The following is a 19,137-nucleotide window of genomic DNA, read 5'->3' as shown; positions in this document are numbered from 1 at the left end:
TTACATAGAGAATATTCACTTTTTTAAAAACAGTCCCTTTAGGTACAGTGAGTGAGCCGAAGAAGTCAATCCAAGTGTCTTTTTCTCCCGTGGAACCTCCAACAAGGAGCAGTGTGAAGTCCCAGACACTTGCTGCCCCACGGTGCTGCCGTGTCTGCACGGGTGCCTCTGCTGTGCCGGGTTAGTCTCCCTAACTGCTGCAGGTCATCATAGTAAGCTTATTGTTGTGAACCACTGTGGACTTAAAGACACCACACAAACGACTGTGTTTATTTAAAGTCAAGTGGGGGAAGAGTGCCCTCTGCTCTTTTCAGTCATACTGCTTTGCTTTTTTTTTTTTAATCTCAGTAAATGCAAAATAATTCAGTTCTTTCTTCTTGCCCAGCCTGTGAAGAGTCCAAAGTAGGTATCCCAATGATGAGAGCGGGGCCGGTGTCCTCTGGGGCTTTGGGGAGAGCCTTCTTTCTGGACCTTCTCCATGTCGAGTTCACCCACATGCCTTGGTCTGTGGCCCCTTTCTGTGACCCTGACTCTTCTCTTTCCTGTTTTCATATCTGAAGACCTTGCGGATGGCGTGGTCCACCTGGCTAATCAAGAGTAGTCTTAAATTCAGATGACTAGCTTTCTAATTCCATCTGCAACCTTAATCTCGCCTTGTCATAGAACACATTTGTAAGTTCTGGGGAGAGGGGACATTATAGTGTAACGTTAAAAGTAACATTAAAAGTAACACCACAGTTTTCCACGTTCTGTTGCCCGTGACCCAGCTGGATGGTCTTGAGCCCATCGCAACAGCATCCAGAAGTGGCGTCAACCAATACCTACCAGTCCCTGCCTCCAGGATTGCTGATGGCAGTTCTCCCCTGGGCCTCCAGCAGGGGGTCCTGCTTTCTCTTCTGACTCATGAGGCTGCTGTGCGGCTGCCTCTGCACTCAGACACGGTGGTGAGGAAGATGAGCACAACCTCCCTAGATCACACCCGGTCTCTTAACTTCAGTTCCGCCCTGGAAAATGAAAGGAGTTGCCTGTGTGGCTTAAATCACTTAGCACCTCAGCAGCCTGAGTCCTCAATGCAGAGTGTTGCTTTCTTTCATTCTCCTCTCAGCGTCCTTAGTGAGGAGCTGTCTGAGGTACAGGATCAGGGCGTCGGGGAGGGGCTTATCATTTTAGCACATATCACAGAGAGCCTCTGTTGGGACTCTGCATGGTCTGGGGCACAGGGTTCTCGCTGGGATCCCCACAGCTGACAGTGGATAGGCCAGACACCAACACCCAGTGTCCACACACGGTTCTTCCCCTTCTTCTTTCATTCTCCACCTTCTCCTTCCAGAGCTCACACTCTGAGTTGCATGAGCATCCACTGAAGGGAGGCCCCTTCCTTGCCCGGCAATGTAGAGACATGCCTCTGAATGAAGACAGGCTGCATCCCTGATCCCTTTATTTCAAGCTCCTGCCCCACATACCCTAGGGGAGGTCCAACTCCACCTCCCCTTGCCTATGAGCCTCTCCAGGGCACGGCCCGTGCTAATTCTAACCTACAGCACGTTGGTTGTTTTCTTGTGTTCTCCTCACCAAAACAGTCGTCAGAACCCTTCATCTCTTAAGGGTGGATTAGCCTCCTTCTAGAGAACATCTCAGCAGCCCTTCTCAAGGAAGAACAAAGGCAGCTGCCCTTACACAACATGTTTTGAGATCTGCACTCAAGCTTTAGAGACATCAGTGTGTTATTAGGAGCTAAATCCACTCACTATCAGACGCTGCGCCCAGTGGCCTGCAGGATCCTAGAAGACCTTTCTGTCCTCTGTCTACCGTCCTGCTACAGATCTTCCCAGCCTCTTGTTGAGCCTTAGCAATAACTGCCAGTGACTCCTTCTGACACTTGGCACTATAACAGCTGAGGGGAACTTCGGCCAGGGATGGCAGGTAGTCACAGGCCCCTCCATTTGCTTCCGGGGCCAGTCTGACAAAAGGAAGGTTCCTCTACCCTCTTTCCCTTTGGGCAGGAAGTTGTTCCACAGATTGCTGCTTTTTTTTTATTGCAAACTTTCTTCCCTCCTACAGCTGAGCTAACGATCAAGACCTGACCACAGTCTCTCTGCACACTCTGGTTGGAAGGGTTCCCAGTGATTAAGGACCAAGATCGTCTAGCTCTGTCTGGTTCAGCTGTGCCTCTCACAGGCTGTGCCCCTGGGGGAAACCGGGCCCAAGCACAGGGTGACGAAAGTGTGATGGTGTGGTTAGTTCGGTGCCTAGAACATCGTGGCAATAAACAGGCCAGCGTGGCATAATCACCCAGGATCTGAGAGTCTCTGGAAGTGTCCTTACCTAGCAGTGGTTTTGTGATGAAGGCCCACTGATTGTCAGCCATCACATGTCAGCACCACAGTGGCCCCCTTCCCTATGGGTTCTGTTACCTCCACAGTGAGGACAGAATTTGAGCACAGGAGGTCTTTCTGAGCTCTGAATTCTCACTTCAGTCCACACTTGGTAGAGTGGAGCATATCGTATATGCCAGGCACTCTCAGGAGATGCCTCCGGAGCTAATTGAGTTATCCTCAGATGTCTCCGCAAGGGAGGAACATTGCCATTCTTTTCCTCACAGAGAGAAGGCCCTGAGACACAGAGAGTGACAGACACACGAGTACACACATTCACACAAGTGCAGGCAGAGCTGGAGTTGGGACCTGGAGGCCCAGAATCCAGTCCTTAACCTCGGCATTACACTCAGCCTAAGGAAGCTGCCGCGCTCCAAATGTGAATCTCTGATTTCAGTAACAACCGCAGAACAAAAATCTGGAATTTTCCTTTTCAAGTGTCTCAAAAAAAGAAAGAAAGAAAGAAAGAAAGAAAGAAAGAAAGAAAGAAAGAAAGAAAGAAAGAAAGAAAGAAAGAAAGAAAAGAAAGAAAGAAAAGGAAAGAAACAACCTAGATTTGCAAATGATTCTACAGATTTCTAGTTTTTCAAACAGAATCCTCGATAAGCTGAGAGAACCATGCAACATGCTGTCATAACTTTTGGCATCCTTGCAAGCTAAAATCAATCTGCCTCAGCCTTGAGTTATTATTAACATTGCCACTTTTTATTGCTGCATCAATCACAGACATACTGGGGTGGATTAATGGAGTTAATTGTTTTTGGAAACTGAATTAAATGCAAGTGCTAATGCTAGGTGGCTGAGCTCTGGCACCATGGGCTGTGCAGAAGAGTGGGCAGGCTGTTCCAGTGGCGCCTCCAGGGATGTGATCGTTTCCGGTGTCACCTTGACATCCGTTGCCAGTTCTCTTTGTCTTCATGGCATAGCCCTCTTCACTCGTAGTCAGTCTGTGGGACATGTCTGCCAACTGTCACATTGAAGTATTCCAGGGACGTCATTTAGCAGCGATGAGCATCCCTTTGCCACCGCTCTGTAGCAGCATGCCACGGCTGGGCAGCTCCTGCGATAGACATTGCTTTCTCATGGTTCTGGAGGCTGGAAGTCCAGGATGAAGGTGTCAGACATGCCTGGTTTCTCCTGAGCCTGTTTCTCCCCCCCCCTTCCCTACTCCCCATCTGGCAAATGAACTCACATGACCTTTTCTCCATGCATGTTCACCCCAATGCACAAGTTCAGTTGCATTGAAATTCACCTTCAATTTTAACTTATCTCTTTAAAGGCCCTGATGCCAAATACCATCACAATCTTAAGCTTATGGCTATTAATACTTCACCATATGCATTTGGTGACCATATGTACTTGATGGCAAATACCATCACAATCTTAAGGTTATGGCTATTAATACTTCACCATATGCATTTGATGACCATATGTACTTGATGGCAAATACCATCACAATCTTAAGGTTATGGCTATTAATACTTCACCACATGTATTTGGTGGCATAACAGCATCTTTCGTGAGTTTCTGGTAGATATCGGCAGGAGGAAGGAGGTCCATTCTAAAAAGCACTTGTGGGGCAGGTCTAGACTCTACATTTTGTCAGAAGTGTCCATAGTTCTCAGATAGAAAGCCATAACAGACCACCGAATTTTAATCTAAGTCTCCATTTCAAGTGGGGCTGGAAGTCTTAGGCTAAAATTTTGCCTACGAATGGTGACTCTCTTGTGTTCAATCTGAACTCAAAGTGAGGCCAGTCCCCAAGGACCAAGAACAAAGAACGATCTGAAACTGAGACATGAGACTTGGGCCTTAGTGGGTGGGGTGTAGCCACCCCAGATGCCAACATAAAGCTGGATGCTCAGAGGTCTAATCCTGTGGAGGAGGAGCCTGTCCCACAGCACAGTGAGACAGCAAGAAGCTGAATTCCTTAGCCCAGGCCCCAGATGTGAATAAAAGTCTGAGAATTTGTGGACACAGGAATGCTTTTAGTGCGAGTTAGGTTGAAATGTACATTATATGGTGTGTGCCTTGCCTTACTAGTCGATGAGAAGATACCCGCCAGAAGCAATGTAAGGGAGGAAAGATGAGTTTTGGCTCACAGCCTCAGGTCTCTTGAATCCAGGCAGGCATGGCAGACTTCATGGTGACTGGAGGGTGTGGTGAAGGCTTCCCATTTCTTGGCAGATCAAGAAACAGTGCCCAGGACTGGAACTGGGGCTGAGTTATATTCCTCACATCCACCTCCAGCCCTTATAGCTGTTCATATCCATCAGCTAGGTGCCATGTCTCAAAGGACCACAGTTGAGCCGCCAGCTGGAGGCCAAGGGCTCCAAACAAGGGTTCCACTCCAGCCGAGTGGAACTTGCCACATTCACACCATGACATCTGCTGTTACCCTTCCCATGCTAAGAAATCCATCAGAAGGATGTCAGGACCCGAACGGAAACAGTTACAACCTCTCCACAGAGCTACTGTCTCCACCAGGGAAGACTCATGTGCTGTCTCCGCCAGGGAAGACATCATGTGATCCACAGCCATCAAGCTCAGGAGCAAGGTCAGCAGACAGTAGATACACGAAGACCTCGGATGACAACGTATCAGGACAGGCCACTGTAAGACAGGTGTGCCTGAAACAAATACACGATTAGAAATGGGGGGAGGAGGAAGTCCCCAGCAAAGACCTGATGACGGAGACAAAGCTAAGCTCTTAAAGAGCAATAAAGTTATTAAAAATTAGTTGTCAAGATAAAAGGCAAATTTTTGGAAGCATTGTTAAATGGGATCCATCCCCACACACACACACACACACAAAGTAGCCTAGTGTCCCTTCATTAAAAGGCGAGACATCGCCGGGCGGTGGTGGCGCACGCCTTTAATCCCAGCACTCGGGAGGCAGAGGCAGGCGGATCTCTGTGAGTTCGAGGCCAGCCTGGGCTACCAAGTGAGTTCCAGGAAAGGCGCAAAGCTACACAGAGAAACCCTGTCTCGAAAAACCAAAAAAAAAATAAATAAATAAATAAATAAATAAAAGGCGAGACATCAAGGTTTTAGTTTCAAGCCCAAACTGGCAGATGCACCATTTAAGCGCAGCCCTCTGATCCACTGGCCCGTTCTCTTGCTCTCTTGTCATCAGCTCAAGGGTCCTGCTGGCCACGAGAAACCAGCATCCTTGTCTTTCCAAACCAAAGGCTGGCCATGTTTCCCAGGGAAATCAGAGTATGAGCCTGAAAAGACCTTCCCCTGCTCCTCCGTGTCCATCCCCACTGTGAACTTGCCCATTCCTTGTGACCCAGCAGGATCCGTCCAAACCAGAAACACCAGAGACAAGCTGACTACTCCCCTCCGTGGGGACTGGCTGTGTTGAGGTAGAAGAGTAGATAGCTATCCTCAGGAGTGCCTCAGAAACAGCCCGTGCCAGGGCTCTACTCTGTCCTCATTGTAGAGGCCTCTGTCTTAGGAAGTCCCCGTGTCTGAAGCTCTGTGCTGGCAAGTGAATGTGATGGAAAATAATTCTATTTTAAAAAAGAGAGTTTATCCTGAGCCAGATTGGCAAAACTGTGTCTCAGGAGCACAGATTTAGGTGACTGATACAACCCCTGTGAAAGACGTACTGAACTTTTGTAGCCACAGAAGGAAGTCATAAGTCAGTACAGTCAGCAGATGTCTTGTTGTGAGTGTCAGGTGGGTGGGTTGTCTCCAAGCAGGAAATCTTTCCTATAGGCTTCAGATGTTATTTCGGTCTTGGTTTTAGGTCTGCTAAAGGCTACAGGTCTGCTGAGCTTAGCATAAACACAATCTTAAGAGAGTTATCCAAGTCTTGAGAACATTAGGTTAGAGACAGAGGTTGAAAGTCAATGGCTGTTAGTGGCTGAATGTAACCGAGGTAATTTTAACTCTCAGCCTACAAGATTCCATCTGTGCACTGTTACAGCGCTGAACTCGGGCTAGATCAGGCATTCTCCAGGGTCTTAAAACAGATCGGCTTCTTCAGAGAACTTCAGCTCCACACCATGGTGTAAGGCTTGGTGAGCATAGGGCCAGTACTTGCAAACCATGTCTGGAACAATGCTACTAAAAGATGATACCTAGGATTGTTGGTGGCGGATCTGCTGTCAGTTACAATGGGGGAGACTTCATGTTCCACCCCATCACCAAGCTTCTTGATGCACATTAGCGCAGTGAAGGCTCATAAAATCTCTCCTGGACCCATTTCGGGGTGGGGAGATAGCTGAGTTGGTACCACACTTGCTCTGAAAAATCCGAGATTCTGAGTTCAGGTTCCTGGCACCCACATAAAAGCTAGTTTGTGTCTGTAATCCCAGTGCTAGGGAGGTGGAGATTGACAGCTTTTCAGAACTCATCTGTCTCAAAAAAAAAGCAGGCGGAGAAAAGACAGAATGGCCCAGTGTTCGCCTCCAGCCTCCACACTCTCTCTCTCTCTCTCTCTCTCTCTCTCTCTCTCTCTCTCTCTCTCTCTCTCTCTCTCTCTCTCTCTCTCTCTCTCACACACACACACACACACACACACACACACACGTAATCCACTGGGTTCTGTCTGCCTGGCATTTCCCTTGCTCATTGCTTCCATCCTAGACTCTCCACCTCTACCCATCTTCCATCATGTTGCAAGGATTTCCCACTTCACACTGGCTAACTTGACTACAATTAGAAGTAACAAGGGTGGGTACACAATGTGTAGAAATTAGAGGCCTTGTCTTGGTGTATGCCTGGTCTTTTCTCAGTAGGGCACACAGTGTTCCTGTGGGACCCCGCTATCCTGTTCCTGTATACAGAGCCAAGAAAATGAACAGAGACACAGAAAATGGCATATATAATGTGTGCGTGTGCGTGCGTGCGTGTGTGTGTGTGTGTGTGTGTGTGTGTGTGTGTGTACACACATATTATATACATGTTATCCAGAGCTGCAGTGCTCATAACAGCCCAAACTGCCAACAACCTACATGCCCATCACCTGGTGAGTGGGTAAATCAAAGCGTGGTATATCCATGCAGAGGACAGTCATATTTGGCATTAAGAAGGAAGGAATGAAGCCCCAATACATGGGCTGACACAGGTGAACCTTGAAAATAACGGAAAGGAGCAATGACCAAAGTCTGTGTGTTTTATGATTTCTTCTCCACCTAGATGTCCAGAGTAGCAATGACTGATGGCTATCAGGGGCCAGGGAGGGAGGGATGGGGAAGACTGTTCATGGGGTGGGGTGATGAAAAGTAGCCATGGTCGCACTGCTCTGAATATACTCAGGCTGTGTTAGACAATCTACGCAGGTGAGCGCTGTTGTACATGAAGCATGTTTCTATAAAGCTGCTTTGGAAAAGAAAGTAGCATCTGCCAACAGCGGCCTCCGTAGCACAGTTTGGGAAGGATTGTCCTGCATGGCTTTGTGAGCCATCACTGGGCTCTGAGATTCACCCAGTAGCAGTCTCTCATGAAAAGAACCCGTCAGGAGCTGGGAAAACAGCCCAGTGCCTCCTCTGAAAGCCTGGGGACTTGAGTTCAGATCCTGGCACCCACCTAAAAGCTGGGCATGATTCATGTCTGTAGCCCCCCAGTACTAGGGAAATTCCCAGAACTTACTGGGCAGCCATGGCAGTGTCACCCTGGCCAAACCACCGGTGTTTGAAGAAACAAGATCACGAGGCAGGGTTTAAGTGGCCGGTGTTAGGTCCATTATGACAGAGAGCCTAGGGTATCCACTTTGTAACGTGACTTATGTTCTGCTCACACTGCTATTCTTGGAAAGTACTTGAGAGGTGATCAGAAAGGAACGCAGGAGCCTTGGGAAGTTTCTACGATACAAGAGGGCACTGAGGCCTATGTCATGTCGGGTCTCCTCTACATCACACTACCTTCCCCTTGTTAATGATTGTTACTGCTCTTGGCGTCCCTTCAGTAACTGTGGCCTTCCATCCACAGGCAGATGCACCTCCACCCTGCTCACCCCACCTTTGTTTTTATTCCAGTGAAAGCTGGGGGAATGCGGATCGTGCAGAAACACCCACACACGGGAGACGGGAAGGAAGAGAAGGACAAAGATGAGCAAGAATGGGAAAGCACCAGGTGAGAGACAGACGTCCGGTGACGCGAGCAGACTGTGCAAATGACCACTCGGTTAAATATTAACGTCTGTTCTGTGCTTCTGGTACCCCCCGGGCTCCCAGCCCAGTATGCTGTGTGTTTTTCTTTCCCATCCCGAGGCAGGGTTCTGTGCTAACAGGAGGGAGACCGTGCATCTGAAGTGTACCGTCTGGCTCACCTCCCCCAGCCACCCTGTCCTCTGATTTAGTCAGGGCTGGCTGCTGAGCCCAGGAGCTGAGCAGGAGCATAGCCTCGCCCTGTAGCACGTTAGTCTGGGGCTGGGGGACCACACAGCTTCCACCTCTCCAGGCAGGCCACAACGCTGGAATGGAAGAAATAGATTCTTGTGCCTGTTTGATGGTTCTTTGCCCAGTTCAGAGACGTGTGTAACTGCCCATCTGTGGACAAGAGCTTTCCACTGGGGCGGCAGCCTGAAACGCCCTGCACACTCCCGTGATCACCCACACTAGTGGAATTTTAGCGTCTACACGGGCAGGGTAGGGAACTTAAGACTTGAGACATGCTTTGCAGGCAGATCGGTAATAAGCAAGGCTCCCCCTTCAAGTGACCGTGCGTGTCCTTCCGTGACATCTCTGCCCCCAGCCCTCCTGGGTCCTACATTCTGTTTGCCTCTCTCTGTCGACCACCTGTTTCCCTTGAAGGTCCTGATCTCAAAGTTTGCTTTGAGGGCTGCACCCTTCATCGTGAATAACCCTGTCACAACATTGTCACCAGAGACACAACCGTGAATACATCCACGTGGAAGAGCATCGGCAGTAAGGTTCTGTGCAGACAGTGTCTCCACTATAGCGAGAAGGAAAGGGGGTGGAAAGGAAAGGTGGTCCAGCCTCTAGATTCTGAGGGGAGGAAAGTTACGTGCGTGTGTAGGAGCAAAGGCATCCCGCCTTTTTCTTTCTGACTTTCCTATGAGAGGAAAGAGAACAGCTGCAGGAGATGAGCATCTTAAATAATGGAGGATGAGCGGTGCTGAGAGAAAGATTGGGTGTGCGCGCCTTAGATTACAGCATCCTCATCGCCTGAAAGATGAATCAATCTCCTCCACATCTGTAGAGTCGGGAACACTGAAGCAAGCTGATTGCAGCGTGGGGTCTGCGTGGATGTGAGCAAGAGTCTCTGTTGCGCTTTTCTGAAGTCAGATTGCTGTGCTCCTTGTGGGTCTATTGGCTTTGGCTTGGCTCTTCACCAGTGTGGTTTAAACCATGTGACCTAACGGGAGCTTATCCCGAGTGGAAGAAACCTAAACACTGGGCTGTTGGCTTGTGTTCCCTGGGCAGGCATCAGTCCTGGTGCCCTGGTGTAAGTTTTACTATTACCACCCTCCCTGCCTTTTCGTTGGGTGACTGAAAAATCACAGCATCGTTAGTAATGATTATTGCTGTTGCTTCTTTGGGGACTTTGAAAATACTTTTTTTTTATTACTTTTCTGTGTGTGCACACATATGCCACAGTCCACCCATGGAGGTCAGAAGACAACCTTCAGGAGTATTTCTGCCCTTGAACCATGTAGATCCCAGGAATTGAACTGGGGTCATCGGGTTTGGCAGCAAGGTCCTTTATCCACTGAGCCATCTTGTTGGCCTGACTTTTTGGTTCTCTTTTGGGTTTTGTTTTGTGTTGTTTTGGAGACAGCTCAGGCTGGCCTCGGGCTCGCAATCCTGCTCCTGTCTCTTGAGAGTTGGATGTGCGGGTGTGTGCTACCACACCAGCTAATCATTGCTGATTTGTGGTGTGTAAGGAGCCTGCTTGTTCTGGACATCCATCCACCTAAATACATAGGACTCTCGCCACTCTTGGTTATTTCCCCCTGTTTCAGAGTTGGCTATTGTCTCCGTTCCAGAACGCCCCTTAGCCCTCCAGAGAGCACATTTAGCTTCCGTGGGCTCTTAGCACATAAGTGGCAGAGTAGTGCAGGCAGCTGGCTCCTTGTTCCTCAGGGTCAGCCTCAGACTGTGCTGACCAGTTCAGCTCCTGTTTGGGGATGGGCACTTGCTCACTGATTCCCATCAGGTTTGACACCACCTGAGACAAAACGGACAAAACTTCGTCTCACTGTGCCCATTATATGGATGAAGAAAGCAAGGCTTAGAGAGAGATTGTTCAGCCCACTGATGCTTAGCCAGCCAGAGTCGTAGCCAGACTTCAGCCTGAGACGCCCAAGAGCCCCTCATCAACACAGACTGCAATCTGGAGCCTTCTCTTTCTAATCTGAATTAGTTCTGGAAGTCCATACTTCTCAAGTCCATAATCCTCCCTTACTTCTGCACCTCCACTGTATCAGTTCTCAGCAAGGCTCCAGTTTCAGGGCCGGCTTCACTTTATATATAGAAAGGCCTGTTTGTTTTCAGAATATATAAAATATGTAGTCATCCTCCTGAGAATGGCATTTGGCGTGCACTCTGAGCATACACATTCTCATACGCCCAAGCTTTTACACCGGCTATGAAAATAAGCATGCTGTCTACGTCACATGCCAGTTTTCCCCCAGATCCACGTTTGCAAACTCCTTTTTAAAACATTGCCTGGATATTTAAGACTGTTGACCAACTCGTTCCTGGTGTCTTCCTCCTTCCTCTTGAAGACAGAGCAGTGATTACAGAGAAAATGAGTATTCAGAGCCCTGAGGAGGTCACTTTGTGGCCCAAAGAATCCCACAACCTTCCCTGGCAATTATTTTCTCATATAATCTTATGCAGCCCTTACTCCCATAATCTTCAATTTCCTGGAGATTTAAATATGCCTTACACTGCCAGGCTGTTTTGAGATATTACATTTGAGGGGAAAGAAAGACTGCATCAAAACCATGAAAATCGGAGCTAGAGAGATGGCTCAGTGGCTAAGAGCAATGGCTGCTCTTGCAGAGGAACCAGGTTCGATTCCCAGCACCCATCTGGAGGCTCACGACCATCTACGACTCCAGCAAGGCATCCATGGCTCTTCTGGCCTCTCCAGGCACCAGGCACATGTGGTACATACACATACATGCAGAGAAGATGTTCTGCACTAGGCACATTTGGTACATGTACACACATGCAGACAGAATGCTCATACACCTAAAATAACAAAAGGTGGAAAGAGAGAACCCGGAGACTATTCTCAGACCACTCTTTGGTGCTCCTGGAATTTTCTCTGTACTCACCACTCACGTGCGCTCTCTCTCTCTCTCTCTCTCTCTCTCTCTCTCTCTCTCTCTCTCTCTCTCTCTCTGTGCTCCTGTGTTCTTGATATCTTGTGCCTAACAACGCCTCTCCTGAGAACCAAGCGCTGGTTTGTAGCCCTTGCTGTTTTTGACAGCTAAAAACTCCCACCACAGCCTGTTTCAAGTAGAAACATGGTGTCACTGGCATAGACATGGCAAGAGGGACCTAGCCAGTGCTCACACCAGAGTTAGCTCAAGCGGGCCAGGGAATGCGTGCCCTTGTACATAGCTTGTTGTTGTTTACAGGCCATGGTCTTGAAAGAGGTTAAAGACAGGAAATGCTCTGTGATCCACTGTTGATGTCCACGTGTTTATTCTGTCCGGTGTCCTCTATAGTGGAGGCGTGCAGCTTGGAAACAGGTTAAGTATGCCCCTCAGACACTCGTGGGTTGAAACTCAGCCCCCACTGTGAGGCCCTGAGAGGTGGAAAGGTCGGACCAGCGGGCTTTAAGAGGTGATCCTGTAAGTCACAGCCTGGACCCCGTGACTGAGTTCTGGTGGCTTTGTATTAGACAAGATGGGGGCACAGGAGAGTGACACACGTGTGGTACCCCAGGCTGCCCGCACCCCCGTGGGGCTGTCACCGGAGGTGGCCCCTGACCTTGGCCTAGACCACGAGGTAAAATCTCTTTTCTTTAGAGTTAGATTACTCCATTGTAGCAACAGAAAATGGACTACGACAGAATGTCTCTTGGGGACGAATGCTTTCATCTTATCTGTCTGCAAATGTACAGTTCTGCTTTAGCTTTGAAAAGATGGCGTCTTTCGTTAGCCTCCTTGTCGCCGTGACAGAGCCCGTGACATAAACAACTTAGAAAGAGGAGACATGTGTGCTGTGTTGGAGGGTCGGCTGGCAGAGGGTCTTCTCCTCTGGGTGGGCAGGAACTGGAGGGGCCGTGGACCATGGCAACAGTGTGCTGTTTTTGCAGTCTTTGCTCTCTCTGTCTCATGGCTATGGTGATCCAGAGCCTACCGTGCCCTCCTCTCCATGATGGACTGGGCTTTCAAAGGTACGCCCAAATCAATCTTTCTTTCGGTGGTTTCTGGCAAGCGTGTGGTCACATGATAAAACCAAGGCAGAGAACTGGAACTAGCAATGGAGTCTTCGCTGTGACGGCCTGGCTGTGTGGACCAACAAGAGTGTGGGGGCGCAGGGCAGAGACGTAACTGTGGAAGACACGTGGCCCTGGGGCTTTGTGTAGGAACAGGGGGTCTCCTGAGCACCCCCTCCTCCCCCCCCCGCAAGAGAACTCTGGTCTCCTGAGGTCTGTGGAAGTGGTCACAGTTGCTCCGCTTCAAGGTGGCCCTGGCGGTGCCCAGCCTGGAGGAAGCTTGCAGTGTCTCATGTCCCGTGGCTCGTAGATGTGCGCCTCGAAGCTCTGCCTGTGCCTCCATACACTCGACCTTCTCCCATTATGTGTCCACATTTCCCCTTCTTACTGCCTTAGGGGCTCACCTTGGTGACCTCCCTTTACCCATCTCCGTGAAGACCCTATTTCCCAATAATGTCATACTTTGAAAACTTGAAGGTTTTCGATTCCACTGCACCCCTTTTTTGAATGAGCCCAAAACAAAGGCCAAATGATGATCCATTGCAGTCTTTTTTTTTTTTCCTTTTATTTTATTTACAATACCATTCAGTTCCACATACCAGCCATGGGTTCCCTTGTTCTCCCCCCTCGATCCATCGCAGTCTTAAGGGCTCTCTCAGGAAGCTAGCTATGGGGTAAGAACTAGGGAACTCAGAACTCGGAAGCCAAGGATAGCACGGCTGTGTGCCACTTAGATCACATGGCCCCCCGCGTGCGACAGTTTGTGTTTGAACCTCGATGGCTCTGTGTGGTGGACGAATGTGGAAGTCGTCCGTACGTTCAGGGTTGTCTTTTGTCTCCAGGCCAGTCCCCAGCTGCCTTTTGAAAGTGTGTCGCTTCCCTGACATCCGTGCAGATGATACAGGCAGACCAGGCCTGCTTGGTGCCGGCAGACCACACTCAGTGTTGTATTGGGGCCCCGTGACATGGCAGCAAGAGCTGACCCGGTGGGCCCCGGAACCATGTCCTGCAGCAAAGGGACAGTGTCCGTGTATTCAGGGCCCTGTGTGACAGGAAAGGTCTCTGCAGAGGACTGACCCCTGTTCGTAGACGGAGGTGACAGACTGTCAACAAGACCCTCAGCACAAAGTGTACCCGTGGTAAGATGTGCGCAAAACGGAAGCGAGCCGTCAGTTCTGCGTGGGTCTGGCAAGCGGGAGACGGGTAGCCCTGTCGGTCAGCTCTTCGTCAGGGCTGCCTGGGTGAAACTGGTCCATCGTCGTTCTAAGTCTGTAGACAGAGCAGAGACAGTGGGTTTCCGTCGCACGCCAGCGAAGGACGGGTCAGAGTCACCTTTTGCCCGTGGCTACTCGGGAGGTTGGCAGAGGCAGCCCTGGCTCCATCCCTCAGCGGGGTCAGCTGCACTCTGTAAAGCTACATCCACCAGCCTCCAGAGGAGAGGCGCGGCGCAGTGTCTGTCTGCCCGGGGGAGTCCTCAGCCTGTCCCATGGCTGCCACCCAGAATGGCAGACGGTCGGTCAGCCCACTGTCACAGCGACGAAGCCATTGTAGCGAGACTTCCTCATAGCTGCTGTGTGGCTGAGTTTCCTGGGCTGTGATGGTGATATGCCACAGGCTGGGCGGGTTAAACAGCAGAGCTGTTATCTCTTGTTTTCTGAAAACTTGCGGTCAAGCGTCAGCAAGTCACACCCCTTCTGATGTGCCATGGAGGTGTCTGCCGCAATGCTCCCGGCATCTGATAGTCGGTCAACACACCGACAGAACTCCAGATCCCGGGTGACGTTCTGCTTGTCACAGTCCGTCCAAATTCCTTTTACAGAAGGGCACTAGTTGTTGCCGGAAGTTTCTGTCCCACAAGCCGCCCCCAAGTAACCACACAGAGGCTTCATATTAATTGTAAATGCTTGGCCAATAGCTCAGGCTTGTTACTAGCTAACTCGTACCTTTAAATTAACCCATATTTCTTATCTACACTTTGCCACGCGGCTTGGCACCTTTTCTCAGCACGGCATGTCCATCTTGCTTCTCTCTGCGTCTGCTGGCAACGCCGGACGACTCCGTTCATCCGTCTCCTTCCCATCATTCTGAGTCTGGCTCTTCCACCTAACCTTATCCTGCTCAGCTCTTGGCCAGTCTCCTTCTCGATTAAACTAATCACAACAACATATATTCACACGGTGTAAAGGAATACTCTACAACTAGGCGTGATAGAGTAGGCTCCCCTAACGTTGTATGACCTCAGTTTAACTAGTTACAGCTGTAGTGACGCTACTTATAAATAAGACCACATTCTGAGACACTGGGGCCGAGGACTGCAACAGACGTTCTTTGGGAGAAGAAAATCTACCAAGGACAGTGTCCGTGAAACAATCTAACCATGAAGTTCCCGTGGCAAAGGAGCCCCTCTGCCAGCATTTACTGTTTGTTTTCCTGGCTGAGGACTTGAGCAGCCTACCTGTCTTCCGGGCCACATGGATGCTCTGTCCCGAGAGTGTGGCCCCACACTTTGATTTCATGCCCCATCAGTTTTAAAGAATTTTTTCCTGTATTCATTCTGTTGGATTGTTTGAGAAAGGTCTCATTATGTAGTTGAGGCTGGCTTCAGACCTGAGATCCTCTTTGCTGAGTCTCCCATGCACTGTGGTTATTGGCTTGTGCCACCATGCCTGGGTCATTTTTACATCACACACACACACACACACACACACACACACATACACACACACACACACACACACTATTTAGTGCCACACCTCCATTCTATAAGTTATATAATAGCTACAAAAGAGATGGCAACCTAACTGATAAAGGTGAAATAAGCAATAGCAACTTGATAGTATCATTAGCTAATATCTCAAGGTCCAACTACCCTTGTAGTGAAGTTTCCCATTAATGATTCAGGATGGGAGTTTAAATTTATAATGACCTTCTGGGTAATTTCAGGTTCGGTGGGGGCGGGCTGCTTCTTGTCAAATCCAATTAGATCATTGGCATTTGCCACATCGTTGGTGATGAACTGAGATGTGAATATTTCTTTCCTTTTTGCTCACTAGATTGTGCATTTAGATTAGCTTCATTGTAAGCCACTTGTCCATTTGCTGAAAACCGCTTTGAATCCATTCCTAAGACAGCATTTGAACACAGTTCTGGGTACTTGGGATATGTCAAGGATGAAGTGAGACAGTTTGCCTCGGTAGACCATCAGCCACAAACACTGTACGTACATTGCAAGGTGCCGAGGGCAGGTAAAGGGACACGGGTCTGTGGGGGCCACGCTACCTGCTTCCATGGGAGCCCTCAGGACCACGAGACCTGGTGATAGACAGTTCGTGTGTTAAGTGGTGGCCGATTTAGTATGGTTTGTTTCTTTGGGGCAAACAAGTAAATAGAATGGGTTCTCATGTTCGTCTCTCTCTCCAAACTAAACATAAGCCATTCTAAGCTCAAGGCCACCTTCTTCACGGATGGCCCACACCCTAATGCTCATCTTGTCATTGTGTACAGCAGAAGTTAAGCCTTTCTTCCCAAACACGTGAAGTACGAGTTTTACATCATCGACAAGACTGTAACTGCACTTAAGAAGTTCTAGTTAGAATCTCCTCGTGAGCAGAGCAGGGCCTGTGTGGCAAACAGCAGCATCAGGAGTTGGCGCTTTCCCCTCATCCAGCCTGATTTCTCTCCCGAGATGAGCAGCAGAGGAGGGTTGCATTTGGCGCACAGCCAGTCAATGTGTCCCCACACAGTGGTGAAGCATACATCACAGGATCCTGGCTGCACTCCTTGGATCTGGGGATGAGAAAGGAAGTATGAGGTCTCAGCTGTCCTCGGCCACGCTGCGGTAATGGGCTTTGAGGCAGCATTTATCCAGCATCTGGCTCCATAGCAGGTGTGGAAACCAGAAGTGGTTTGTCAGCTTCTCAGTGGCCCTCAGAAGCCAGGTGCACGCTCCGTTCTAGGAGGGCTCTCTCAGCACGCGGAGGAGGGAAGAAAGAACATGTCCAACACCAGGGCTGGCCTCTCTGTTCTGTTTGTGGAGACTCCAAGGGTTGCCCTGTGTATCAGGAGTGTTTGCTTACCGTGAACACGTGAGCCAGGCTTGGGTTGACAAAATAAAATGTGTGACAATAACTACACGGAAACAAGAGCCTTGGTTGAGTCTACTGCCTCACCGTTACCTGAACCTTTCAGCCCTTTTAAGTAACGCTGTTGGCTTCAGCTATCCAACCGCACAACGCTCAGAAAATGCCTGGCAGACTCTTGAAATTGGAATTTTAAGAAACCCACTAACTCGCTGGCTTCTCCCCACGGGCGGGGACAGGTGAATGGGCCGTGCCTGTGGAGGGGAAGGCCTTCTTCGCCTTCTTGGCCTGTTCTGTTGTTGCTCAGCTCTCTCGTTGGCAAAGCATTCGTTGATTTTGCTTATATTCATCCCTTGGGACAGGGCTTAGTCGTTAAAGGTGAATTATTGTGGATTGGAAGACTGAGAGTAATGTCCCACTCGAAAAGGTCCCTTAGCTTTCACAGGACAGCGACTGCCCCTGTGGACGCTGCCCCAGGAGAATAGTTGACACATCCCCTCTCTTCATTTATTAATTGCAACCTCTAAAGGCTGTTTGTACCAAAAGGGAAAAAAAAGTATAGTTCTATTAGGACATATTAAAACTCAAATATTATTTAGAGTTTTAAAAGGGAGAAATTGTGTCTCCTGCCCCAGGACGAGAGGATCTTGAACACTGTGCCAAGTGAAAGAAGCCAGGGCCAAAAGGACACAGGCTGCAGGATTCCATTGGCAGGTGCAGTGCGGTCCCATTTGTAGATTAGGAAGTAGCGTGGAAGTTAAGGAGGGGCGTGGAGAGAGCGGGGAGGGATTGGTCAGTGTACGGTCTTGATGCTCAGAGGAGAAGGCTTTGTCTCGGCGCAGTGAACACACTCAGCGCCACAGAACTGTACCCTTGAAAATGGCAAAGGTGGTCGGTTTTATTGTTTCTCACCATTGTAAGTGCATGAGCCCAGCGCAGCAAAGAGGCCTCAGTGCCGTGGCAGTGCGTTGGCGGCTCAGAAGCTGAACGGCGCTATCCTGTGACTCAGCAGATCTCCCTCTAGGTGTTTACCCAAGAGGATTCAAAGTCAGGGATTCAAACAAAAAGCCTGTCTGTGGATGGTTGGTGCACCACTGTTGACAAGAGCTAAAAGGTGACCCTGTGCCAAGTAGTCTAATCAGATACTAGGATGAACGGGAGAAGAGTAGTGCCTCCATAAAGCCCATGTGAAGTGCTGTAACACAAGCACGTGCAAGTATAATTATGGAAAGGAAATAAGTGTAAGAACATAGAAAAGCTGCCAGCCATACAGTTTGTAAGCAAATAAGTCTTGTTATGGGGCTGAGGCTGTGGACGGGGTGAGAGATTGTCCTGACTGTGCCAGCAGGAAAACTCTAAACAAATATCTAGGAGGAATGAGTCTAGCTGTTAGATCACTAGGTGGGACTTGAAAAACGTTTGCCAAGTAAGGGAAGCAGACACCAGCGGATGGTTCTGGTTTCATTTGTGGGAAATGTCTGAAGGAAGGACAGAAAGAAGCTCACTGGCCACTGATGGCGGGAGCCAAACGAGGGCCCATACAGAATGTGGTTTAATGGATATGGGTTCCCTTGAAGATGATGGAGTGTTCTAGAATTAGATAGTGACAATGGTCCCATAAGAAAATGAATTTGGTGAATGCTGTCACATTGTATAATTTAAGGAAATGATGATTCTTAAGTCTTATGGATGTTACCTCAGAAAAGGCGAGGGAGCCCTGGCTTGTAGTCCAGCCTCCATTTTTTTCTTAGCTGGGAAGATGCACACTCGGGTGTTGAACACATTTCCTATAGGACTATGGATGCCTTTCCAGGGGGACCAGGACTGTTCTCAAGAGAAGGGGAAAGACGATGCTTGGACATGACAGTCTCATTGAAGACGTGTAGTGGGAATTGGCCCCGCCCATGACCTTGGCCTATCTGGCCTGATAGAGGTGCTTCTTACCTGCCTATGTGACTACTTAAAGGGGAGGAGAAAGGGGGTACTGTGCGCTTAGGTAGTGAAGACCGCTCTTGGGTGGTAAAGACCGGATCAGGCGACATGAAGCAGTCTGTGATCAGTCCCCAGCTTTCCAAGGACTCTGCAACTGGATTTACCTTATCCTGGATCAGTGAGTCTGTTTCCCTCATAGAACCCCTTATATGTAGACCACCAAGGCTCTCGTTACAAAGAAGGGCCAGGGCAGCTGGGCCAGGTGCACGCCAACGTCCTGAACTCATCATACATTTGTTTCCTTAGACTCAGAGGGCTGGCTGCCGATAGACGGCCACATCCACACAAGTGGTACCTGGAAGATGAAGCAGGCATCTCTG

The 19,137-nt window shown here is 49.3% G+C and overlaps 1 protein-coding gene across 1 annotated transcript in view; it reads left to right on the top strand.

Annotated features, from left to right (window-relative positions):
* Positions 1 to 19,137, top strand: part of LOC114701834 (death associated protein) — a 54,239-nt gene that overhangs the window by 4,363 nt on the left and 30,739 nt on the right. The window contains exon 2 of the mRNA XM_028882031.2: positions 8,363 to 8,459. Coding sequence (XP_028737864.1) covers positions 8,363 to 8,459 — 97 coding nt within the window. The remainder of the gene's footprint in view (positions 1 to 8,362; positions 8,460 to 19,137) is intronic.

This window comes from Peromyscus leucopus, chromosome 11 (genome assembly GCF_004664715.2).
Source record: "Peromyscus leucopus breed LL Stock chromosome 11, UCI_PerLeu_2.1, whole genome shotgun sequence".
In the NCBI taxonomy this organism is placed as follows: Eukaryota; Metazoa; Chordata; class Mammalia; order Rodentia; family Cricetidae; genus Peromyscus; species Peromyscus leucopus.
The sequence above is the reverse complement of the archived record's forward strand: the minus strand, read 5'-3'. Positions and strand labels throughout refer to the sequence as shown.